Here is a 25,057-nt window from a genome sequence, read left to right as displayed (position 1 = left end):
AGGTGGAGAGAAGTAGGTATGCATGCTCACTAACTTGTGATTTTCAGTAACGTCGATCATGGAAGTCCACTTGGGTGACATGCGCACCAACACAAGGGTCAAATTGGGTCGAACCTTAAACCGTGTCAGCTTTTCTTGAAGATCAAAAGGATTTTCCCTTTCTTGTGTTTTCTCGCGATTGTGATAAAAAGTTCCATCCACATTAGCTTCCATTTGCTGGTGCTATGGACAATCCTTGTTGATGCATCAGTGCGTTTTGTTCCCCGTTGAGTCTATTCCTGGTATCAGCCTACCGTAGACCGCGTTCAATCCATTATTTTGTTATTCCTTTTGTTTTTTTTTTTTAAAAAAAAAAAAAAAAAAAAAAAAAAAACACTGCAAATTAACTATCTTTCCCACATCTTTCTTTCTTCTCTTTTTTAATACACTCGTCTCATAACTTTCCCTCTTCTTATCATCCAGACATCATGTCTGAACGCACACCACTTCTCGGGTCGGATCATGAGAACCAAAACTATGGATCATCCGCTCGTGACACAGCCGAGACTTCTCAGCAGGACGGAGAAGTAGCAATCATTTGCAAAGAGCTCTCCTTCGCAAGACTCGCTATGATCATGAGCACAGCCTGGCTTGGCGTTTTTCTCGGAGCAGCCGATACAACCGTTATCGCTACACTGTCCGCTCAGATCTCCAGCGAGTTCAACTCTCTGAGTCTCCTGTCCTGGCTTGCTACGGCATATTTGATAGCCAATGCTGCCAGTCAGCCAATCTCAGGCCGTCTGACTGACATTTTCGGTCGTGGACCTGGTTTGGCATTTAGTAATATTGCCTTTGCAGTGGGCAACCTTATATGCGGCCTTGCTACTAGCCAGAAGATGATGATACTTGGAAGAGTCATTTCTGGCATCGGTGGTGGGGGCCTTATGAGTATACCAACCTTTTTAGGCTCGGATCTCGTCCCCCTTCTGAAGCGTGGATTGGTGGGAGGTATTGCCAATATCTGGTATGCTTCTGGCGCTATGGTCGGGGCTGTATTTGGCGGCTTCTTAAATGACTATACCAGCTGGGGCTGGAGAATGGCCTTTCTCATTCAAGTCCTTCCTTCTCTCCTCTCAGCTATCATCGTGTACAGCTTGATCAAAGTTCCACCCAAACAGTCTGACAAGTCGTATGTCAAGCGTATTGACTTTGGCGGCGTCTTTCTGGTTTCCTCTTTCCTGGCATCCCTCGTGCTAGGTCTGAGCGCTGGAGGAAACATAGTCCCATGGCTGCATCCCTTACCTATAGCAGCGATCTCACTGTCGATGTTATTATTCTCAGTCTTCGTCGTCTGGGAGCTTAGAGCTTCTCAGCCAATCATTCCTGTCCGTCTTCTTCTCAACCCAACAGTATTCGCTTCCTGCTTAGCTAGCGTCTTTTGCTCAGCCATTGCTCTGACCAGCATCTTTTATGTCCCTCTCTATCTTCAGGCCCGTGGGGATTCCGCCACTAATGCGGGTTTGAAGATATTACCGGCGTCAGTTGGTACATGCCTCGGAGGACTCGTCCCCGGCTACCTCATGAAGAAGACGGGCAAATATGTAGGACTGGTAGTAAGCAGTATTCTTGCTCTGATCATAGGCACTGCTATATTCGCAGTTCAGAATGATACCAGTCCAGCTTGGATGACTTGCCTAGCCTTCTTTATCGTTGGCCTGGGTTACAATGCCGTCTTCAGCATTACACAGGTCGCTTGTGTAGCAGCCGTAGGTCATGCACAACAGGCCGTTGTCACATCCACTACATGTAAGACCTTCAGTCGCCCTTGAGAAGAAACCTACTAACAACTTTATAGACCTTGCACGGAGCTTGGGCGGTACCATTGGGATTACCCTTGCGTCCGTCTTATACCAATCAAGCCTAGATATGAACTTGTGGGCACGGTTCGGCCATCAGCCCAATGCAGCGGATGAGATTCGACGTATAAAAGATGACCTGACTGAGATTCACCATCTACCACAGGGCTGGTACACCGGAGTAATGGAGTCACTCATGCAATCTTTTGGGCATGTTTGGTTAATGATGCTCGCTTGGTCAGTACTAGCCTTGATCTCTATCTCACCGATCAAGCAGCATAAGCTTTTCAGTACATTGGATAGGAAATGATCAAAGTTCATATTTCGACATGGAACAGAATGTTGCTCGTTGTTATCAGTAGTCATCAAAGCATCAATATCATATGCTCACATATATACTTAAAATCTTATACACTATGATGAACTCGATGTTCTGTTTCCCGCCACAAGTCCATCATCATTCTCCATCTCCTTCCAAGCACTCTCCAAAGCGTGAACCTTGACACTAACCTTAACATCTTCGGGTAAGTCAGTCGCGCTGAAAATCATGAGCGTCAATGGCTCCGTGGAGAAGAAGGTGTTGGTGACACTATCGACACCATTATTGAGGAAAGCCTCATAGATAGACCTATCAATAACGCCGCTAAGACTCCATGTGCCGTTCTCAGTAGCGAGACTGCCCAGGGATGTCTTATCAGTGTAGAAGATGTTCTCAAAGCCCTTGACACCGCCACGGTCGAGGAAGAACACGGGATCGCCACCAAGGTAGTAGCCGCTCTTGATGGCTTCGTTGGTGATTGGGCTTGAGAACGTCCAGTTCATAGAAGAAGTAGAGGGAATTCCGCTGTCCGGAATGCCTGTGACGTTGACTTCCCAGTAAATAGCGTTAGACTCAACATCAGAGTAGTCAACAATAAGTGTTCCGTTGCCAAAGCTGCTGTTGGAGGCGAGCTCACGACCCAGGACAGGGCTGAGGTCATAGGGCCTTGAAACAAGCTTCCAGCCAACGCGCTTGGCCTTGGTGAGGTAGTTCTCACGAGGAAGACTCATGGCGCTTCTCCAGCCGTCGTTTCCAGTGGGCACAACGCTGGTGTACTGCCAGTTGGAAGCCCAGGCAATAGAAACAGGATACTCGTCCTCTGAGAGGCCATAAAACCATTGTCCAGCGTAGTTGTCCTTGCCAAAGTCCGCAATTCGTGCAGCAGCGTCAACAGCCTCAAAGTGTGTGCCGTTGAAAGTACCAGGGAAGTACTCAGTGATAGAGCCTCCCAATGGTGCACCGGGGTTGATGCTGATGGCCATAAGCCACATATCATCCTGCTTCTTCCCGTCCTCATCCACGTAGGGCATGGGGATCATGTTGGGGCACTCGTACTGCAGACCGAGGAGGCCATGGTGGGAGAAGTTGCTGGTAGGCGTCCAGTCCTTGAGATTGTCAGACTCGAAGATGCCAATCTTGAAGTCCTGGGGATAGGCAACTACCATGATCCATGAGTCATCGTAGCGAATGACTTTGGGATCACGGAACTGAGTAGAGGTGCTGTTGATGACAGGGTTGTTGGCATACGGAGTAAAGGTGTAGCCTCCATCTCGCGAATAAGCGATTGCCTGATCCTGAACAGTTGGTGATGATAGGGTCTGTGAATCGTTAGTGTTGTTACCATCCAACTACTGTTAACAACTCACGTAAATCGCCACGACACCGTTGTCCTGGTCAGGGAAGAACCCAGACGTGTTATTAACATCAACAACAGCGCTTCCAGAGAATACATAAGTCTCTTTCTCCGGTGGGAAAAGCGCAATGGGCTGATTCACCCAGTGGTACAAATCCTTCGAGGTTGCATGGCCCCAATGCTGGTTACCCGCGACAACATCAGTGGGATTATACTGATAGTATAAATGCCAGAGACCATCAGCATCGCGGAACATGCCATTGGGGTCGTTCATGAAATGTTGTGGGGGAGAAAAGTGAATCTGAGGACGGTATGTGCCATTGTAATCGCCAGTGATGGGTATTCCAGTCGGTACAGGAAGAGTCGTGGAAGACTGGGCAGTGCTGAGCTGGACGAGACCAGCGACGGTCGAGAACAAAAGACCTCTCATGATGATCAAGATGCAGAACTGTATCTTGCTAAGCATTTCAAGTTTTCGAGGATTATATGACGCTTATATACCTAGACACCCTCATCAGGCGATACCGTCCCAACGACATCGGCACCGATCCAACGGTTAGCGTTTTTCTTCCCCGCATTCATCTCCAGGCAAGAAACACGCCGATCTGGAGAAGAGGTGATGTCAGAACTATAGGTTAATCTGGCGGTTGTGGGGAAGATATGGAAACAGGACCGACTCGGCGTAGTAGTGTCGGACCGATAAATATCGTCATCGAATGGAAGAGGAAGCTGAAGTTTCTGAGTGTAGATCTTGTCTTGAATGGTGTTATGCTTGGAGTGGTCTACCCCACATCAACGGCCCGACAGTTGAGATGATGGAAGTTTATCGGGTTTATCGGGGGCGTCGAATCATGGGGAAAGTTTAAGTGAGGTGAGACATGTCAAGATGAAGCGATTTATTGCCGGTAGTTGAATAATCGTACAATAGAGTGAGTATGAGCATGTATTTATCGCAATGGCTCGATCAATTGAGCTTTTTTGGAGGATGAATCGTGAAAGAGGCATCAAGATGCAGGGTAGTTGGTGGGGTTCACGGAGTACAGGGTTGGTGTTGACAGTAACATTGCATTGAACCGGATACGCGGGAAGACAAAACTGCTCACATGATGAGAAAGAACTGTATTCTATTTAGTAAAGAGAAAAGAGAAAGAAAAATTACATCCAGGAAATATCCACAAACTCCAGGCACCTGTATCTATCCCTGTATACCGGCTAACGACAAAACATCCTTCATCTGCTCATCACAGCAGTGTCACCCTTGTCATCGCTAAACTCCACCTCCAACGCTGTCAAAAATTGCTTCAATCCCTGCTTCTTCGCTTGACCAAACCATTGGAGCACTTTTGCAGTGGGAAGGTCCTTCAATTCTGGCAATTGCTCACAGAGGTTTGCAAATTCGCCCATACTCAATGTCTTGGTACCCGCGTGTTCGATGACATTAACGCCGTCTTGTGATTGGGCAGAAGACTGGAGAAGCGCGTCGAGAATGCGGCTCGAGATCTGATCAATTGGTGCGAAATGACCCGTGCCATTCAGACCTGTCGGATCGGGGCGCAGAGAAATGGCTTTCGCGAGACGAAGAAGCTCATCTGATGTGATGGTATCCGCATCGCCAGTCTCTGCAGCAGTCAATGCTGGTGCTGGGCGGTGAATAAACACAGGCAATCCAGCTCGCTGCGCAGCATCACGCAACAAACCCTCAGCAGCCCACTTTGACGCGACGTATCCATCGCCGCCATCGACAGGTGGATGTCCATCTCCATACCGTTTGACTGCTCCACCAGACAACACGTGAATAGGTAGGCGACGAGGCAGCGCGAGACGAATGAGTTCCGCGACGCTGGTAACGTTGACAGCGTGAAGGGAACGGTAATCGTCCCAGAATGAACGATTGGCACCGCAGTGGATGATCGCGTCAACACTGTTGCTCAGACGCGTAAAGTCACTGTCAGAGAGACCCAGGTTGGGTTGGCTGAGATCTCCACGCCATAGAGTTACTTTGTCGCTGGTCTCGGTGATTGACGCGTCGCGGACAAGACAGTGTATCTCAGACACTCGAGGAGACTCGGCAAGATGGGACACCAAGTTCCTCCCCAAGAACCCAGTCGCGCCAGTGATAAGAACGCGTAGAGAACCATCCGCCTTCTGCGACGCGACTTGCGGCGGGCTCAACCACTCATCGGGAATCTTGGTCTCCCTCTCCCAATCGATATCACCACCACTGACCTCATCATTCACCAGCGCTGCCATCTCACGAAGCTTACTAGCAGCCATGAGATTCAGAAGCCTCAGCGACACGTTAAACTCCTTCCTAATCATGCCCTGAAGCTTGATCAGAAGCAATGAGCTTCCGCCGACGTGGAAGAAGTCGGTGTCTGCTGTGATGGTAGCAGAGGCACTCGCTGGTACCAGAGTCCTCCACATCTTGGCGATCTTCTTCTGTGTCTCCGACTCAAGACTGCCCTCTTCAGCAACAGCATCATTGGCTGCAGCAGGAGTGAAAGCGGGTAGAGGAAGCGCTGCGATCGCGTTACGATCAGGCTTTTGATGCGCCGTCAATGGGAAGCGATCAATTGGTAGCATCAAAGCTGGAAGCATGTAATGAGGCAGAGGGAGCTTTGAGACGATCTTGCGCAAGAAGGACTCGACTTCAGAACGGCGAAGACTCTTGTCAGCGACAACGACATGTGCGACAAGGAAGCCATCGTCATCGTGATCCTCTTGGCGCTCCTCAGGGTATCGTAGAGTCACAACGGCATCTGACAGAACACCCTGAGCTGCGCTCAAGATAGCACTCTCCACGTCGCCCAGCTCAATGCGATAACCTCGTAGCTTGACCTGGGTACCGCCTTCAATACGACCCAAAATGTCAACCATCCCGTTCGCACGAAGTTTGCCACGGTCGCCGGTGCGATACATGATCTTCCACTCCTGCGACGAAGTCCATGGATCTGGAATGAACTTCTCCTTGGTAAGATCCGCACGCCCAAGATAGCCATCTGCGACACCAGCGCCGCCTACCACAATCTCACCAGGATAGCCACGTGGAACCAGCTTCAAGTTCTCGTCCACAATGTACGTAGAGTAATTGGCGCACGGGAAGCCAACGTCAGTGACATATCGCATCTGCGCCTTCTCACCCTCAGCGTAGTCAGCAAAATTGAGTTCAATCCTGTTGGTGACAGTTGTCTCAGTCGGGCCACAGTGATTGAACAATCTGAGATGAGGAAGTTCAAGGCCAGCGAAAGCGCGAACAAGAGCGGTTGACAGAGGCCCACCAGATGAGGAAGCATTCTCCCAAGCTGTGCAGTCGAGAAGACGGTCTCGAGCAAAGCGGTGCCAGATACTATACTCAGACGGTGTGCACATCGTATACGTAATATTGTGTCGGGCGATCATGTCGACTGTACCAAGAGGGTCGCCGCGCTTCGAGGTGGGAACGACAAAGACACAACCGCCGTTGCAGAGCGCAAGCATCGTCTGATCAATCGAGAGATCAAAGCTGAAGGCGCTCTGTTGGAGGACTCGAGCGGCATAGCTGGGTTTGTCCTGTTCTTGGACAATTGCGTGTGGTTCAACAAGAGCCTTGAGACTTCGATTCGTGTGGACGACGGCCTTCGGAATGCCAGTTGAGCCGCTCGTACAGAGGATCATAGCCTTCTGCCCTGGCTGAGCGCGAATCGGCACTTCGGCTGTAGAAGATCCAACGATAGGAACGTGGATCATCTGAGCAGACTGAGTTCCCAATTGATCAAACTTGTCGGCGGTAGAGTCATCAACGAGAACTGCTTGCGGTTGGGCGACCTGCACATTGGCTGCCAATCGAGGCATTCCGATGGGAGGATACAATGGCACGTAGGTCATGCCCAGCTTGAGGATCGCAAGCATCGAGCAGATCCAGTCCACGCCGGTTTCTTGGAAGACACCGATAAAGTCATTCTCGCTCAAACCAGCTGAGGTCAAAGAAGTGGCGATCTCATCGATGCGACGGCCCATTTGCTCGTAGGACAATTGACTCGTCTCATCGTCAAGGGCCGGCGCCGATGGGTTCTCCCGGATCATGGCGTCAATGCGATGCGAGAGCGTGTCGGCGTTAGGCCAGGCATCAATCGTCGGACCCAGAGTGATAGACAAGTCATCCTCTGTCCACGGCGGCAGCGACTTGAGGGCCGTCTTCGAGCCAGCCTCATCCGCTGTAACCTTTCTTAAAAGATTGGTATACGCCCTGATGAGCATCTCAGCATGCTCCCCGTCATACAGCGTCGATTGGACCTCAACACCAACTCGAACACTACCGCCATTCTGTTCGTCAGAGTCATCAAGGATGTAAAACGCAAGGTCACTGCCTTGGCGTTCTGCTCGACCGGTACCCATTTCAGCCCTGCAGTCACCAAGCCTGAACCACTCCTTGTGCGAAACACGGTAGTCAATCAGGACTTGCGCGACAGGTACTGCATCGCCATGACGCGTGATGCAGAGTTCTTTGAGGAGAACGTCGAGCGGAAGAACAGAGTGCTCCAGGGCCTTGTAGGTCTTTGTGCGCGCGGCTTTGACAGCTTCTGAGAAGGAGAGTTTGTCGTAGTCTGCGCGATCGAAGCGGAGGAAGAGAGTGTTGACGAAAAGACCAATCGTATCCATAAAGTCCTTATCGAGTCTGTTGGTGTCGTCCATCGCGATAAATAAGCGATCAACAGAGTCGGGCATCAGACCAAAGAGCAGAGTCTGAAGAGCTGCGACGTAGACGTGGAATGAGGTTGAGTGATTGGCCTTGGCAAGCTTCCTGATGCGCGCTGCTTCTGAAGGCTCAAATGTGATTTCTGCGTTGTAACAACTGTAGTTCTCGAGTAACTTCCTATGACTGACCTTTGCAAAAGGTAGCAGAGGAAGTGGCTCGGGCTCAGGCATGATGAGCTTGCGATAATACTCAATCGCCTTTCTCCACTCGAATGGCTTGGACAAGTTCTGTCTACGTTGTTTGGCAATGTAAGCTCGGTACTGCTTCGCATCTGGCAGAGTCGGGATCGATCCGTTGGCGTTGTAGGCTTTTCCCAGGTCGCGCCAGAAGATCTCGAGACTGTAACCATCAAAGGCGATGTGATGGAATGCTAACACTAGCCAGTGCTCGGTGTCGGATTGGGAAAGAAGTGAGAGCTTGATGGTCTCCCAATCGCCGAGGTTCCAAGGATGAGAGTGAAGCCATTCCATCTCTTCGTCAACATCGTCTCTGTTGGTGACGTGTCGTGATGTGAGGTGGACTGTCGGCTTTGAGACAACGCCTTGCATGGGCGTCTCGAGGGACTTGCCCCCAAACTGTGATACTGATCAGCCTCGTTCACAAAACAGAGCACATCAATTACTCCGGTGAAAGGATTGGAGCCGCCACTTACAAAGAATCTCGTTCGTAAAATCTCATGCCTCCTCGCAACACCATCCAACGCCCTCTCCAACTTCCCAACATCAACCCTGCCCTTCAAATGCGCCGAAATCGTAACATTAAACGTAGTCTTATCCTCCAACGCCATAGTAAGGAACCAAAAACGACTCTGAACAAGGGACATCTCATCAACAACCTCACTTGAACTCTTCACAATCTCCTCCCGCCTCTTCGCCGCCACCGCTTCTTCATCTGCACGGCGCTTTTTCGTCTCGTCTTCGAGCTCTCGCTTATGCCTGTCGTCCGACTCATTGTTATTCTTCATGTTGCTTAGAGATGGGGGGATGCTTGCCGTGTCAGCTCCCGCTGTGCTCTTTACGGTCGTGGAAACGTCTGTCGCCGAGCTTTGTGAGACAGCGTCGGAGTCGCCAGTCACAACGTCTGAGCTAGAGCTCGAGGTTGGAGGCTCAGCGAGCTTCTTGTCGTTGACTGGCTGCGCTTCATTGTTTGCATCGTCATCATCGCGGTCGAGGTCAAGAAGAGCCTTGGGAATTCGCTCTAGCGCATCGCTGGCGAGATCAAGAATTGAGTTACCGCCCAGAATCTTGAGAACAGGCATGTCGGTGTCGAGTTCCTTCAAGAACCATGACCGCACGTCAACAGCAACCAGTGAATCGACGCCTTGGTCTACCAAAGCCAGGGACTCGGGGACATCAGTCTCTGCAGGAATACGCAGCATCTTCTTCAGCTTCAGAGTAAAGGCATCGGTGATGACCCTCAACGCCTGGTCCTTGCTAGTGACACGCTTCAACTGTCGACTGAGCGAAACAGCAGCTGCGTTACCTGACGCATCGACATCTGCATCGCCGTCGACACGCTCAATCAACATGTTGCTGAACTTGGAGTCATGAATGAAGAATGACTTGTGCTCGTCGTCGGAGAACTGAGGCATGATTCCCTGAGAGATCTCACCGCCCTCAATATCCTCATCAGGACCGAAGCGCTGCCCAGCGAGAATGGCTTCTGCGATGAGCTGGTGAAGACCTTGAGCCGAGGTATTGGCGATACCAATGTCCTTGAAGAAGCTCGCGTCGTAGATCTTCTGTCGCTCAATGTAGCCGAGACCAATGAGAGCGCTGATGTTGATGATGGACGCAGCGAGACCGCGCTTGCGACGGTTGTTAACGAGGGAGGCCATGAACATATTGGCAGCGGCGTAATTGGCTTGACCTCGAGATCCGACGATACTAGCTGCCGAGCTGAACATGAGGAAGAAATCCAGCTTGGTGTCGGCAAATAGCTCATCGAGGTAGATACTGCCATTGACCTTGGGCGCAAGGACCTTGTTCAGATTGGCAGCGTCCATGTCCTTGAAGAGGACATCCTGCAGAAGCATAGCACCATTGGCAACACCAGCGATCGGTGGCAGCGTGCGGTTGATGGCCTGATAGCACAAATGAAGTGATTCTTTACTGGTGATGTCAAGTTTGCGAGGGACGACAGTGACACCAGCTTGTTCCATGTTGTCGATGAATCGCTGATCGACCTTAGGATACCGACTGGTCAGCACCACATATCGCGCTCCATGAGCGGCCATCCATTCACAGCACGATTGACCCATCTCGCCTGAGAGACCAACGAGAAGGTAAGTCTTGTCTGATCGGAAAATGTTGGTGTGATGGTCGAGAGGATGAACGCGCACTGGTACTGATGGAGTAGCCCAATCAACGAGGTGCAGCGACTGGCCAATTGGTGCAGTGAAACCCTCGATGTGGTTGAGAGGGACAGTCTCACGATCGCGAGCTTCGATAACCATGCTGCTTGCCTTATCCCAAGCAGCTTGGAGTGCAGCCTTCGCGTCTGTTAGATCGCCTGGGCGAACTTCAACGCGGTTTCGGATCAGCGACTTCTCCGTGCGGGCGTACCATGGAAGGCACTCAGCCATGGCAGAAGCGACAACTGCAGAAGGACTGTGGGGAGCTGAAAAGTCGACCAGGAGCGACGAGCTGGTCAAACCGGGGAGAACCTTCCTGATAGCACGAGATGACATCTCCTGCGCCAGCCAAGTGGTCTTGCCGGGGAGATCCTGAGGCTGCTGACCTTCAATCAAGCAATCTGTGAAGCTCACGCGCCAGGATGGTGCGGGATGCGACTCAAACAGGCTCATGATTGCAGTGCGCACTAAAGGATCAGCCTCGTGAATGACGATATGACTGCCCTTTTGCTGAGGTACCAATGCTGCAATCTGAGCAGCGACGAGGTGCGCCGCGGTTGACAACAGCGCCATTGAAGATAGCTCCTCCGAAGCACCAGCTGGAAGCGCGACAGTGAGGTCCTGGGGTGTTGTCGCTGGTGTCTCAGCAGAAGATGTCAAAGCGAGAACCCGTTTGCCATCGGCATCGCCAACGCAAAGACGGAAGTAACCCAATGTACCAATTCTCAAAGCTTGGAGAAGTGACTTTCGGATGCGAATCTCGTAGCTTGGGACAGCAGCATCGGTCTCGGGCGGGACACGCAGAGGCGAGATCTGCCCGATGACTGGAGCTGACATAGGCGCACTGGCATTGAGACTGAATGAGGTCTTGGATGATTGAGGATCGACTTCTTCGTGAATGATACGACGAATAGAATTGAAGCGGTGGTTCAATTCCTTGTTGACGTTCAATCGCGGCATGTAAGTCTTCTTGTCAACGACTCTAACCTCAGACTCTTGCGTCCACTGGAGTTTATCGTTTAGATCCGCGCCATTAGCAATCTCCTCGCGCTTCCACTTGTCAAGTAGTTCAATGCGCCTGAGAGCACTGGCGACGAAAGAAGGCACCCAAGATCCATCACCAACGGTCGCATTGTCGAGATCGACTGTCTGGAGGGTAATACTAGGGTACTCTTGACGAATTGATCGCGCGAGACCGACGATCATATTGTTGTAGGGCTGCTCTGATGCTGCGCCCTTGGTGACCCAGAGGATGTTGCGCCCTCGCGCCCAAAGGGTCTTGAGGCCGTCTAGCTTGGGGTCTGTGACGGTGCGGAGAACGGGTTCATCAAGTTCTGTGAGACTGAGAACAGAAGAACCTTCGGGGAATTGATCTTCGGTGATGTCATTGAGGGCTTCAATGGATCTAAAGTGGCTCGTGGTCTGGTAAAATGGCGCGACGAGAGACTTGGTCTTCTCAACAAGATCCATCGTACCGAGAGACTTTCCACCGACAACCACCAAGCTCTGCTGCTTCTCAGGCACAGCAGCGAGTGGCTCCTTCAAGAGATCAACCTTTTCATCTCTAGCCATTGAGACCCACAGGCACATAGGCTGCGTCTGGTTGTGACCTACGGTATGCGTATCAACACCAGTGAAGCCCGTCCTCTTTAGAGCATCGTCCCACTGCTCAAGTGTCAACATGGGGCCCCAAGGGCGACCATATTCAGCGCCAGACCACCAGGCGGCGAAGCCACCCATACCGATACCCAATCGCACGGCATCGTTGTTGATGTTCTCGAAGCCGATGAGACGACCGCCGGGCTTGAGAAGACGACGGATGTTGCGGAGAGCTCCCTCCACATCGCCGGTTGCGTGCAGGGCCATGCCGGCCATCACGACATGGTATGATGACTCGGTAAACCCTTGCTCCTCGATACTGTTGTTCATATCAAGAGCCTTGAAGTTAATAAGACCGGAGTAGTCCTTGAACTTCTCCTCTGCCTTGTCAAAGAAGGCAGTTGAGATATCTGTAAAGGTGTACACCGAGAAGGCACCGTCAATAGCGGGCAAAGCGTGGGATGTCGCACCACCAGTTCCGGCACCGACCTCAAGCACGCGCATCTGAGGGTAGATGTGCGCCAATTGCCGCATCATGTTGTACATCTTCTGGTCACTCGCCTCGTAGCGAAGAGTCTCCTCGTAGTACCGATTGAGCATGTTATCCTTGGTAAGGTACTCATGCACGTTGCCTTCATTTGCAGGGACGACTTCAAGAAGGGCTTTAGCAGCGGCGTGGGTGAGTCTGAAGTCATTCGAGTTGGCGTACTCCGCAAGAAGACGGTCGACCTCAGCTTGGGTGTCGTTCATCATCTCTGGAGTCAGGAAGTGATGTTCTCCACGACTGACGAGACCAATGACGTGATCGCACCAAGTGAGAAGGCGCTTGAAGTGCTCTTGAGCTTCTTCGCGAGCCTTTGAGCCAGCAGGAATAAGCTCAGCGAGACGTCGTACGTAGAATAATGACAGTCTGTCAAGGTTGTCGGCTGAGCGAATCTCTGCATCAGCGACTTCCTTGGGGCGATTGACGCGCGATGCGAGAACACCATCAGGCTCGGAGGGGCCATAGACCCAGGTCGAAAAGAGAGGCGAGTCGTTGGCTGCTGTGGCAGGAGTGAAAGGCCTCATCCTGGCCCCCTCGACCGCGATATAGGCTTGTTGACCATCAGGAGACAGCATCTTCATGTCGCCGACAGCCTCGCCTAGCGAATCCGCATCTTCTCCAAGCGTGGTACTAGCCTCCCAAGCCATGGTCGCGCCCCGAGTAGCTGGCGCGAAGTAAGGATTGACGTGAATGGCATCAATACCAACCAGCATCTGCAGGCACCACAAACGACCATCGCCGGGCGCAGCCATGGCAGCAAGAACAGTCTGTACACCAGAGTCCATGAGGCCAGGATGAGCGAGAGCGACTTGGTCTTCCCACTCGGGACCAGATTGATCAACGATCTTTCCGATCGCAAAGTCGGACTTGCGCTCAATCTCGACAATACCCTTGAAGGGGGGAGAGTACTGGTAACCGTGCTTGGCTAGCTCAGTGTAGAAGCGATCAATCTCAATTGGAGCGAGGTTGAATTGACGAGCCGGGTCCTGGGCGGTCTGACCAGGAATGGCATCTGCTGAGGGAGCACCAAGACGAGCGACGACGCGACCGTGAGCGTGAGTAGATGTGACAGCTGGTGCCAGACCGTGAGTGTGATAAGAGCAGCAAACAAAGTCAACGACAAGCTCATCATGGTTACTCTCAACAGTCTTCATCGTAACAAGCGTCTCAACACTTGAACTATCGTCATTGAAGACAATCGCCTGATCCATAGTAAGATCATAAAGACTCAACAGCCTCACGGTCGGAGAATCCTTGAGATCTCGCACCAGTATCATCGCCGCCTCGAGGGCCATGGCTGCGTATCCACAGCCGGGAAAGATGACCTGTCCTTGGAGGCGATGGCCACGCAGCCAGGGAATCTCACGAGCGCGAAGGATGTTGCGCCATTGGGTCATGCCTGGAACGCTGTTCTCGACCATGCGACGACCGAGAATTGGATGGACGGGCTCATCCATTTGACGAAGCGCGGCACAGAATCGGGATTCTGACCAGAAGACTTGGGAGTCTGCTGAGAAAGGGTATGGAGGGAGGTCTCTGACCACTGTGGGTGCTGATGAGCGACCGGAGAGTGTAGCGTCAATTGAGGCAAAGTTGACATGGCCGCGACCGAGATTACGCCAGACAGCACCAAAGCAATTGGCAACACTCTCAACGTCGTCTTTGCCACGGGTAAGCACACCTTGGTATGGTGTACCATTTCCAAGGCTCTCTAGAGCAGGGCCTTTGAGTGCAGGATGAGGTCCCAGTTCCAGCGCCATGTCAAAAGGTCCCGAATGCGCCAGCGCGCAATCAAGTGCTGGCGCAAACATGACTGGCTTGACCATATTATCAATCCAGTACTGAGGACTCAAGTTGTCCCGTTTCATGGGGGCAGCATCAACCTTGGTACTCGAGAACCAGAGAGGGCGCTGCTCAGAAGCGACTTCTTCATCGAAACGAACACCGCTTCTCTGAAGGGCCTCGAGATATGGTCCCGCCGCAGCCTGCATGTGACTGGAGTGATACGCCGTATCAACCTTGAGCCGTCTCGCAAATTTGCCTTCGTCTTGGAAGACAGCGATGGCCTCTTCAAGAGCATCCTCGTCACCAGAGAGGGTGACGCTGGAGGGTGCATTGACAGCTGCGACAGTGATACGGCCGGCGTTATCCTCAAGAGCGCAGAACTCGAGAGCATCGGCTTCGTCTGTTCCAACTGCTGCCATGGCTCCCTTGATCTCGCTAGAGGATGGCGACGCAGCGAGTCTGGCGTAGCGACCGCGGTAGTAAGCTGTCAAGATGGCGGCGCGACGAGTCATGAAGCCAGCGGCATAAGCTGCCGCGATCTCACCAGATGAGTGGCCCACCACAGCGCTGAGCTGAATGCCTGCCAATTCTCGGATGAGATCGACGAGAAGGACCTGAACAGCAGTGCAGAGAGGCTGCGAAATGGCGGCTTCAGCGACGCGACTAGTCTCCTTAAAGGCAAGCAGCTCAGACTCGAGTGTGAAGTCCGGTACGTCTGAATCGGGAAGCTCAGCCAGATAGCCATCGAGCTCAGCAATTTTGCCACGAGCCCAGGCAGATGACTCAAGAAGTACGGCACCCATTCGAGGCCATTGAGCGCCCTGACCACTGAAGACACCAAGAATCTTAGGTGTAGTGACACTCGAGGATCGGTGCAGCTTGTGTGACGAGTCAGTTAAGCGCTCAATCTCAGCAAGAATAGAGCTTCTGGCGGCTTCTTGGGAATTGCCAGAACCAGCAGGGACAACGACGCTACTCCTGTAAGGTAGTGTTGAGCGTCGGTTGTGCAATGTCCAAGCCAGGTCAGCCATGTTTGTCTCATACCGCTCTTCCAAGAAGCTCAAATATGAGGAGAGTACTTCTTTGAGAGCCTTCTCGCTGTTGGCGGAGAACAGAAGTGGTGTGTACAGACGAGGAGACTCTGCTTCCGTAGTCGCTAGAGCCTGGTTGTGAAGAGCAGGCTCGTAGCTCTCCAAGATTGCATGAGCATTTGTGCCACCAAATCCTGTGCAGAATTAATTAGCAAGTGTCAAGTTTGGCTAACTGCGCTGGGGTTTTTACCGAAGCTGTTGATACTTGCACGCTTGACACTTCCATGTACATCAGGCCAGGCCTTCGCAGAAGTCGGAACTTCGAGATTGCTGTAGAATGGCTCAATATCAGGGTTAAGGGTCTCAAAGTGCATGTTCGGCGGCACAGTAGCGTTCTTCATCGCCATCATGGTGCCAAGGAGACTTGCGAGACCAGCTGTACCCTCTGTGTGACCAATCTGGGTCTTGATGGAAATAACATTGAGCTTCTCATCGCGAGGTTGGTCATCGCCGAAGAATGCTCTGGAGATGGCCTCAGCTTCTTTGGGATCTCCGGCTTTGGTGCCTGTTCCATGGGCGTGGAAGAGCTGAGGACGGTCCGAGGGCTTGGTAATATCTAAACCAGCCCGTTGATAGACATCACGAATGAGAGCTGTTTGAGCGATGTTGCTAGGCACAGTCAAACCTGGTGTTTTGCCATCCTAGCATCATTAGTTCCCCTCTCTTAGACGTAGTATTGGTCACTTACTTGGTTCACACCAGTCTCTCGAATAATGCACTCAATTGGATCTCCATCGGCAAGTGCCTGACTCAGCGTCTTCAAGATAACCGACGCAAATCCCTCACCTCTAGCATACCCGTCAGCGTTAGCATCCCACATACGACTTCGACCTGTAGGCGAAATCATGCGCAGCTTGCTTTCGCAGATGTACATGCCGGGAAGCAAGATGAGATTTGCACCTGCAGCGACTGCAACGTTGGACTCGCCGCTACGCAGAGTCCTGACTGCTTCGTGCACTGCAACCAGACTTGAGCTGCATGCTGTAGATCATTCTGTTAGCTTGTGGGGTTTGTAGATCAGAGATGGGGAAGACTTACCTGTGTCGATGCTCATAGAGGGACCGTGCCAGTCAAACTGGGTCACTCATGTTAGTTCTGCACCAGCGCTGCAGCGTTCCACTCACTGTTACAACGTTAGCTATTGAGATATCAGACTGAAATTGTTACTTACCAAAGTATGATACACGATTGGACATGACAGCGCGAGAAACTCCAGTGCCCATGTAGGTGGGAATGTCGTCCCAGTCTTTGGCAAGCATTTGGGCCCTGCATGCATTGTCAGTAACATGGAGATGCAGATATATGATCTGAGTACGCACCAGTCGTCACACATCTGTCCCACAAATACTGATGTCTGCAGGTCAAGATCGGTCAGTTCTGCATGAGATATGATCTGTAGTTGCTGTCAAAACTCACATCTGAGCCCTTCAAGTCCTCCATCGCCCTGTATGCTGTCAGTAACTATCTCCTCACAAACACCCATTGAAACTCACAAGCCTGCATCAACAACAGAGTCATAGACAGTCTCCAGCAGCAACCTCTGCTGAGGATCCATAGCCTCAGCCTCCATAGGCTGAATGCCAAAGAAGCCATTGTCAAACTTTGTCACATCCTCATCTAGGAAGTAACTCTGCGTGACATTGGTAGTACCATGATGCGTCGGATCAGAGTGGTAGAATGAGTCCACATTAAACCGAGCAGGTGGCACCTTCTGCAGGACATCTCGGGATGAGCACACCAGATCCCAAAGCTTGGACGGTGTGTTACAACCGCCGGGGAAACGACACGCAGTGCCGACCACCGCAATGGGTTCATTAGTCTTTGAGAATTTTGTCATTGTAAAAGATAGTAGTAGTGTTTCAAAGGATAATTCTCAAAGGCAAAAACAGTAAGGGGGTTCACTAAGTTCTGCTTGGTACAGCTAACAGTGGCGTCGACTTTATAAGATAGTGGGTGGGAAGACAGTACCTCAAGACTCGACTTGTTTTGCTGAACACATGGGAAACCTACTCGATGCTCTATCACAGCTACGTCCTAGATGGGAATGGGATATCAGGGGCTTGAGCATCAAGGATTCTCAACAGCCTCTCCACTCCGCCTTCACAGCCGCTCTCACTTACCGGATGAACAGTTCCTCACCCGGTCCCGATAATCCTCTTGCCACGCTCGGCTACCGGCTCGAAACTCTTGGGATTCAGCCCCCAGTGTGCAAGATATCAAGGTATAGCGTAACTCTGCAGCGGTAAGCTTATCAAAGAAAGCGGAGAAGATTTGGTCATTCGTACTGACACGTCGATTATTGGTGATCAATGTTGCAGAAGGATTATGGTGAAGTTTCAGGGCTGGCGGCTTGGAGAGATACTTTCGAGTGAAGTATACAGATGTTTCGGAATGATGATACGATTATTGGTGGAATAGGATCAATGGAGTGCTGATGTGATCCGAAGGATGGGCAAGGTTCATGCAGGTGTTTGTCATATCAATGGATTGTGTGAGTGAATCAGGGCGAGAAAGATAATGGTCTGACATCTGAAAGCCAAGATGTAATATGATGAAGTCGCTGACCTGGATATTGTCAGCTTAGTGAATAGATTGTATTACATGCAGGATTATTATAGGGTGTAACTAGTTTGTTAGTAAGTATGTACCCCTTATTAGAAGCTCTTATAAGGAAGTAAAATAACGTTAATAAAAAGATCTTAGAAATTATATATATTTTAGATTTATATTTAAGTATATTTAAATATAAAATACATAAGTAATATTCCTTATATTCTTACATACTTCTAGCTAGTAACGTACTTTTATAATACGTAATTTACAAATTTTATAGTTAATATTTAAAACCCTTTTACTAACCCCTTATAAGGTTTTAAGGGTCGTAACTAATCTCACGCCTAGAGAACGCTGTGCCACATATGATAACAAGGTTTATCCATATCTAACCGCCGTGCATCATACCACTCGTCCACTCTCCATTCATGCACAGGTTCTCCATCTCAACTCCAGCATTCAGCTCCTTCAGATGCAACAGTCATCTGCCAAGCGTAGCCAAGTTATCAATCTAGATTCCTTCTTTAGTCAAACCTGGCTTCTTCTTCAAGTGGTGTGACATGAACACCAGCCTGCATACGAGTTACCAGGATGTTGACATCAAAGCAAGTTAAATAGAGCGTCTATTTCGACTCTTCCATGACAGGGCCCAAGCAGGCAACGACAAAAACTATGGAGCCAATCACCATCCCCAAGACGCAGCGTGCTCTTATCGGCACCGAGCGTGATACCCTCGAACTGACAGACGCCGCACCGGTTCCTACCCCTGGTAAGGGATGGGTACTGGTCAAGAACGTGGCGGTGGGCCTCAACCCCATCGACACTAAGCTTACAAGCGGATATACGGTCCATGGAGCAATTGGTGGCTTTGACTGCTCTGGTAAAGTCATCGCCCTCGGCCCCGATGCCTCAGAGAGTCCTCTCAAAATAGGCGATGAGGTCGGAATCATGGTGCTTGGCATGAACCGTTCGATGCCGGACGTGGGAGCGTATTCCCAGTACACTCTGGCACAGGAGGATTTCATCCTTCGCAAGCCACCCGGGTACTCCCTTGCTGACATGGCGTCTCTCGGCACTGTCTTCATGGCTGCAGGCCTAGCCATGAGGCGGCTCGAGCTCCCCGGGACACCCCTGCAGCCCTCGCCAACACCCCACTACGTGCTCGTCTACGGGGGTGGGACAGCAACAGGCACCATCTTCTGCCAGCTGACGCGACTGGCGGGTCTCCTGCCAATTGCTGTATGCTCCCCCAACAGCAACGAGCTCGCCAAGAAGTCCCAAGCCGTCGAGTGCTTTGACTATCGCGATCCCGACGCTTCCGTGGACGCGATCAAGAGGCTCACCAAGAACGGGCTCAAGTACGCGTTCGACTGCATTGGCTCGGTTGACTCTGCGCGCTTCTGCTTCCGAGCAATCGGCCGAATGGGTGGGCACTACGAGACGGTGCACGTCCCCCACGAGGCCATCACGCGAACGAGGAAGACGGTTAAGTCGGGATTTACGTATGGGCTTGAGATGGCGGGGTTGGACATTGACATGCCGCCGCCTCACGGGCGGCCTGGTAATCCCGAGCTGAGAAAGTTTGGTGTCGATCTTGCGCGGATGCTGGAGGGATTGCTCCGCGATGGTAAGATCGTTCCGCATCCTGTCCAGGTGAGAGAGGGTGGATTGGAGGGCGCCCTACAGGGCTTAGAGGAGATCAAGGCGGGGACCGTTAGGGGCCACAAGCTGGTTTACTTGCTCTAGACAGCGGTTATTGAGGCACTTCGACACGGTAGTCAGTCAGTCGGTTAGATAGTGAGTATCATTATTGAACATTATTTCGTAATTCGGCCATTGATTGCACCACATCATATCATCATTCAATGTCACATCCACGTTGCTTTTCACTTCTCGAAGGAATGCTCTACCTTGCAATCGATCAGACCACTTTCATGATCCCTGCTCCACAGATGTTGGTTGGTCGACACCCAATTTACGTCAGGACAATCGGTGTCTTTCCTTGTTCCGTGTCAGATTTCGCGTATTGAGTTCTTTTTCCTTTTCGGAAACAATTTCCATGTTCCTTAGTCCCGCGGCTTTTACAGATCGACCATTGATCTTTTGTCGTCGCGCAGCCACCGTGGTCACCTCGACTGCATCACATCCAGCCCTTGACAATGAAGTTCCTGAAACGAAACAAGCCTCCAAACGAGGACGAACATCATGTTGTTCATGATGCGAGGGCTACCGCGGAGGAAGAGGCTGCCATTGACTACCCTCACGGCATGAAGCTCGCCCTTATCATGACCTCTGCTTATCTGAGCATGTTTTTGGTTGCTCTGGTGCGTGATGCCCTCACCAAAATTATCCGAATTGTTCCCCAGAAATACTATGCTTCAATCAGATTGGCTAATAGATCAATTGTCTACAGGACCGACTGATCGTCTCGACCGCCATCCCAAAAATCACAGACGAGTTCCGCGCCGTCGCCGATGTCGGCTGGTATGCATCTGCATACTTCATGACAACATGCGCTTTTCAACTCATGTTCGGCCGACTATACACATTCTTCAGCGTCAAGCTCATCTTTCTCATCAGCATCTTGATCTTTGAAGTTGGGTCAGCTGTCTGTGGTGCCGCGCCATCTTCTACTGCGCTCATTGTCGGCCGCGCAATTGCTGGCGTTGGAAGTGCTGGGATTTATGCTGGCGCTGTCATCGTCACCGTGTACTGCATCCCACTTGAGAAGAGAACTCCATATCAGGCTGTTGTCGCTGCGATCTTTGGTGTCACCAGCGTATTAGGACCTCTTCTTGGAGGTGCATTCACAGATTCTTCCGCGACGTGGAGATGGTGCTGTAAGTTTGACTGCCTTTGAGAAATTCCAACTATTGCTAACAAATATTAGTCTACATCAACCTACCCATCGGAGCTGTCGCTGCCGCTCTCCTCGCATTTTTACTTCAAGTCCCCGATCGCGCAACTGCTCACCTTCCCCTCAAAGAAAAGCTCCTTCGCCTCGATGGCCCAGGATGCGTTATGCTTCTCGGCGGTATCATTAGTCTTCTCGCTGCTCTTCGATGGGGCGGTACAAAGTATCCCTGGTCCAACGGTCGCATCATCGCACTCTTTGTTGTTACCGGCGTCTGCCTTATCGCCTTTGTCGTGATTCAAATCCTGTTTCCGAACCATGCAACTGTCCCGCCGCACATCTTTACTCAACGCAGTATCGCAGCCTCATCCTTTTCCATGTTCTGCACAGGAGCTACAATGATGACAACGCTATACTACCTCCCCATTTGGTTCCAAGCCATCAAGGGCGTCAGCGCTGTTCAATCAGGCATCCGCCTTCTGCCTACTGTCGTCGCTCAAGTCATTGCGTCATTTGTCAGCGCTGGCGGTGTACAAACCATTGGGCAGTACATGCCCTTCATGCTTGTCGGTAATGCCATTATGTGTGTCGGTACAGGACTTCTCACTTTACTCAAGGTTCATACGAGCAGTGGAGAGTGGATTGGTTACCAGATACCATACGGCTTCGGTTTAGGCATCACTCTTCAAATCCCTCTGATTGCATCACAGACTGTGCTACCCTTGGATGACGTACCCACAGGTACTTCGGTCCTGATTTTCTGTCAACTACTGGGGGGCGCCATCTTTGTCAGTGTAGGACAGAACCTCTTCACAAATGAACTGGTGAAAAGGATCAGTGTCATTCCTGGCGTCGATGTATTCAATCTTCAGCAAGAGGGGGCTACCAGAATTCTGGATGGCCTGAGCGAAACAACAAAACGGCTTGTTCTTGTAGCTTACAACGCTTCTTTACGGCAAGCTTTCCTTTGTGGACTCATTCTCTCCTGTATAGGCTATCTAGGGGCTGTTTGTATGGAGTGGAGGAGCATCAAGCAGAACAAGCCAAAGGAGGAAGCACCAGGACCTGAGAGCACAGAGACCAAAGAGACAACAGGGGGACCAATTGCCGAGAATGCGAACACGAATGGCAACAGTAGAGCATAATATCAGATAAGGTATAGCGGCACTTAATCGTACATTAGAAAGGAATTCTTGCTTCACTATAGAATAAAACTTGACCCATGTCATACACTGTTTACCCGGTACGGAGTGCTTTTCTGCCCGGAGACTTCTTGAGTAGAGTTCACCCTAAATCCACCCTAAAGATAAGCTGCATGACTCGAAAATGGCTATTCGTAGCGCTCCCGAGTAGTGCCCGCGTGCCAAGTTTTTCCGACTCCCCGTTGCATCCCTGTTAATTACGAAATGGAATCCGGCAGCTGAATCCTTCCACCGTTACCCTACACATTATTTGCCGCGGCCTTGCTTCTAGAGTGCCTGCCGGGCAGTTTGACGTGGAAGTATCCACATGGTGTACTTTCTATGCTATTTCACGAATCCCATTCAGTTTGTAAGACGAGCGTAAGCACAAGATCTTGGGTTGCTTGGCGAGTGTAACGTCAGTGATGGACCGCCAAGGTGTACTCACTTGGATCTCACCTTTTGCTGCCCGATAACTTTCGGGAGAAGAGAGACAACAGTTCAAAGTTCGAGTAAGACATGAGAATGTTAGTCGAGATCAATATGCACGTCAGCAAGTCAAGTTCTTGGCTAATAAGCTCTGACATTAAACCGACGGGTAAAAATACCTAGTCCGAAGTCTGATAAATCTGTGTTAAATTATGTATTCTGTCATTCAGGGTAGAGGACCCAGTTCTTCACTGGCTTTCCATTCATGAGGTACATATGCACCTCAAATAAAATGTGATTAGTTGAAGAAACATAGTATTAGCCAAATATGGAAGTAAATTGGACAACAAAGTCAATTGCAGGACAGTGCCTCGATAAGAAAGTCCCCTGGCAATCAAACTCTATTTCTCGAAAAGTTATTTCATCCTACCCTCCATGCAGTAACTACTCTCTGTATACAGCAACCTGACATCCATTCTTATTCAACTGCCCAATACGGAAAACACCCACAAAAGGCGTGGGGTCTCTGCACTCCAACCTCTTGTAAGTCTGCGCCATACGAGCAACCATATACCCACACTCATTCATGGTCATCATCTCACCAGGACATCGTCTTGGCCCCGTGTTGTACGGTGTCAGACTCAGCCCCGGACGCATCTTATCGAAGCGGTCCGGGTTGAACTCCAAGGCGTCATCGCCCCAGTAGTCTGGGTCTTTGTACATGACTGCCTTGTTGATCTGCACAATGTTACCCTTGCGCACGCGCACGGGCTGGTCGCCTTTTGGACCGCCGCCCCGCGGGAGGGTCGTGTCGCGAACTGCGGCGCGGGCGATGAAGAGACCGACAGGGGTGATGCGATGAGCTTCTGTGAGAACATTCTGTAGAAGCTTCATGCTGCGAAGGCTGTTGAAGTTCAATTCCTTGCCCTTGACTTCTTGACGCAGTCGCTCCCAGATCTCAGGCTGCCTGGCCAGATTCCACATGACATTGGACAGGAAAATGAGAGTAGTCTCGTTGTTGGGGACAAAGAGCAAGCAGAGGTGAGATCTGACTTCATCGTCGTTCGGTAACTCCCGAACCATGTGCCAGCAAACATCCCGCCTTTCTGGTCCAACAGGAAGACCCTTGCTGATGCGCTCCTCACGCTCTTTGAGTTCAGCACGGGCCTTGGCAATATGCTTGTTGACATAACTGTGAATTGTACCAACAACCTTGTACCATGTCTTCCACGGGAAGAGCCACAGAACGCGGTGCAGAAGAAGGCGAATTCTTGCATATGCCAGACCGGTGATGAAAGCGTCAGTGGTCTTGTTAGTCTCCTCTTCAGTGACAATGTCAGAGTAATCGCCAAAGAGGAACTGGAGATTGAGATTCAAAGACCAGGTTCGCAGATGGGGAAACATATCAAAAGTCTCGCCATCAGCAGGAATCCCCGCAAAGAATCGCTCGGCAAACGGCTCCATGCGCTCAGTATTGGCATACCACTCTCGCATAAAGAATGGCTTGACAAGCGCGCGGGCAAACTCCCAGTCCTTGCCATCAGCACCGACAATACCCTTCTCAGCGAAGGGCTGTCCAGCTTTGCTGTTGTAGCGAATTGGACCAACCTGAAAATCTGCAAGATTGTTGGCCACAGTTTTGAGGTTCTCAGGCTCAATAGTCCAAATCTGACGCCCACCGAGGAAGGTGAGAGCAAAAGTCTTGGGCATCTTGGCGTGTAAGCTGTCAAGCCACGGGACATAGCGGTTGTTCTTCAGAGCTAGTAGCATAGCAATGAAGGCATCAACGCCATAGAATGGGTCCCATTGCCAGAGGGTTGGGACATGGCCGAAGCCCATTGCCTTTTCTTGCTGTCTCTCAGCGACATACTTGATGAAGGACGTGAAGGCAAGGACTGCGACAGTGGAGGATAGGATAACGGGTATAGAGGTGAAGTCAACCCGAGAGGGGATATCAGCAACAAAGCCTGGAATGTCTGTGAAAAGGCTAGGCAAATCGGCGATAAAGCCTGTAGAGTTTGACATGTTGTCTTGTTTTGCTTCTAGTTCCGGACTTAGAAGCGCAATTTTGTGAAAGTCATAGTGATCCAGGCTCTCTGGTAAAGCTTCACATATGTAATGCCTTATTCACAACTGGTCACTGATATCTCCTGATTTCAGAAAAGGTTGACTTCAAAAGGTACAAACAGTGAAAGTACCTTACCAAAGTTTCCTGCGCGATTATCATCTTCTGATGCAAGCAGCTGCCAAGGAAGCGCTGACGCCCACCCACTTCACGTCTAGGCATCTCACCTCTTCCCGCGTCTATCAGCCGTGATCATACCATCTTCACGCAAGCCGAGTATCCTTTGGATCCCATCACAATCCTTCCAACTCTATCAAACAGTAATCCTTCTGCCTCGCTCGAGACGCATGGCGATTGGCC

General features: G+C 50.9%; 6 protein-coding genes across 6 annotated transcripts; 3 read left to right on the top strand and 3 right to left on the bottom strand.

Moving 5' to 3' along the window:
* Window positions 1–467: 467 nt before the first annotated feature.
* Window positions 468–2,145, top strand: FTJAE_11854 (multidrug resistance fnx1; the record flags this gene model as incomplete). Its single annotated transcript, XM_037344841.1, has 3 exons — window positions 468–1,592; window positions 1,644–1,785; window positions 1,835–2,145. The coding sequence occupies 3 exons, from the start codon at window positions 468–470 to the stop codon at window positions 2,143–2,145; spliced, it is 1,578 nt and encodes a 525-aa protein (XP_037201067.1).
* Window positions 2,146–2,249: 104 nt separating this feature from the next.
* On the bottom strand, window positions 2,250–3,938 carry FTJAE_11853 (beta-fructofuranosidase; the record flags this gene model as incomplete). Its single annotated transcript, XM_037344840.1, has 2 exons — window positions 2,250–3,473; window positions 3,522–3,938. The coding sequence occupies 2 exons, from the start codon at window positions 3,936–3,938 to the stop codon at window positions 2,250–2,252; spliced, it is 1,641 nt and encodes a 546-aa protein (XP_037201066.1).
* An 800-nt stretch (window positions 3,939–4,738) lies between these two features.
* On the bottom strand, window positions 4,739–17,452 carry FTJAE_11852 (polyketide synthase; the record flags this gene model as incomplete). Its single annotated transcript, XM_037344839.1, has 10 exons — window positions 4,739–8,818; window positions 8,896–15,749; window positions 15,806–16,256; window positions 16,304–16,596; window positions 16,654–16,690; window positions 16,740–16,753; window positions 16,802–16,881; window positions 16,935–16,969; window positions 17,032–17,059; window positions 17,109–17,452. 10 exons carry the CDS (start codon window positions 17,450–17,452, stop codon window positions 4,739–4,741), a joined length of 12,216 nt encoding a protein of 4,071 aa, XP_037201065.1.
* A 1,388-nt stretch (window positions 17,453–18,840) lies between these two features.
* On the top strand, window positions 18,841–19,914 carry FTJAE_11851 (ToxD-like protein; the record flags this gene model as incomplete). The annotated part of the gene is made up of 1 exon (XM_037344838.1): window positions 18,841–19,914. One exon carries the CDS (start codon window positions 18,841–18,843, stop codon window positions 19,912–19,914), a length of 1,074 nt encoding a protein of 357 aa, XP_037201064.1.
* Window positions 19,915–20,327: 413 nt separating this feature from the next.
* FTJAE_11850 (HC-toxin efflux carrier TOXA) lies at window positions 20,328–22,167 on the top strand (the record flags this gene model as incomplete). The annotated part of the gene is made up of 3 exons (XM_037344837.1): window positions 20,328–20,492; window positions 20,582–21,008; window positions 21,059–22,167. 3 exons carry the CDS (start codon window positions 20,328–20,330, stop codon window positions 22,165–22,167), a joined length of 1,701 nt encoding a protein of 566 aa, XP_037201063.1.
* A 909-nt stretch (window positions 22,168–23,076) lies between these two features.
* FTJAE_11849 (cytochrome P450 monooxygenase monooxygenase) lies at window positions 23,077–24,657 on the bottom strand (the record flags this gene model as incomplete). The annotated part of the gene is made up of 1 exon (XM_037344835.1): window positions 23,077–24,657. One exon carries the CDS (start codon window positions 24,655–24,657, stop codon window positions 23,077–23,079), a length of 1,581 nt encoding a protein of 526 aa, XP_037201062.1.
* Window positions 24,658–25,057: the final 400 nt, after the last annotated feature.

This window comes from Fusarium tjaetaba (assembly GCF_013396195.1).
Source record: "Fusarium tjaetaba strain NRRL 66243 chromosome Unknown NRRL66243_c0000304, whole genome shotgun sequence".
NCBI lineage: Eukaryota > Fungi > Ascomycota > Sordariomycetes > Hypocreales > Nectriaceae > Fusarium > Fusarium tjaetaba.
Note: the sequence above shows the minus strand (reverse complement) of the source record. Positions and strands in the feature narration are given on the sequence as shown.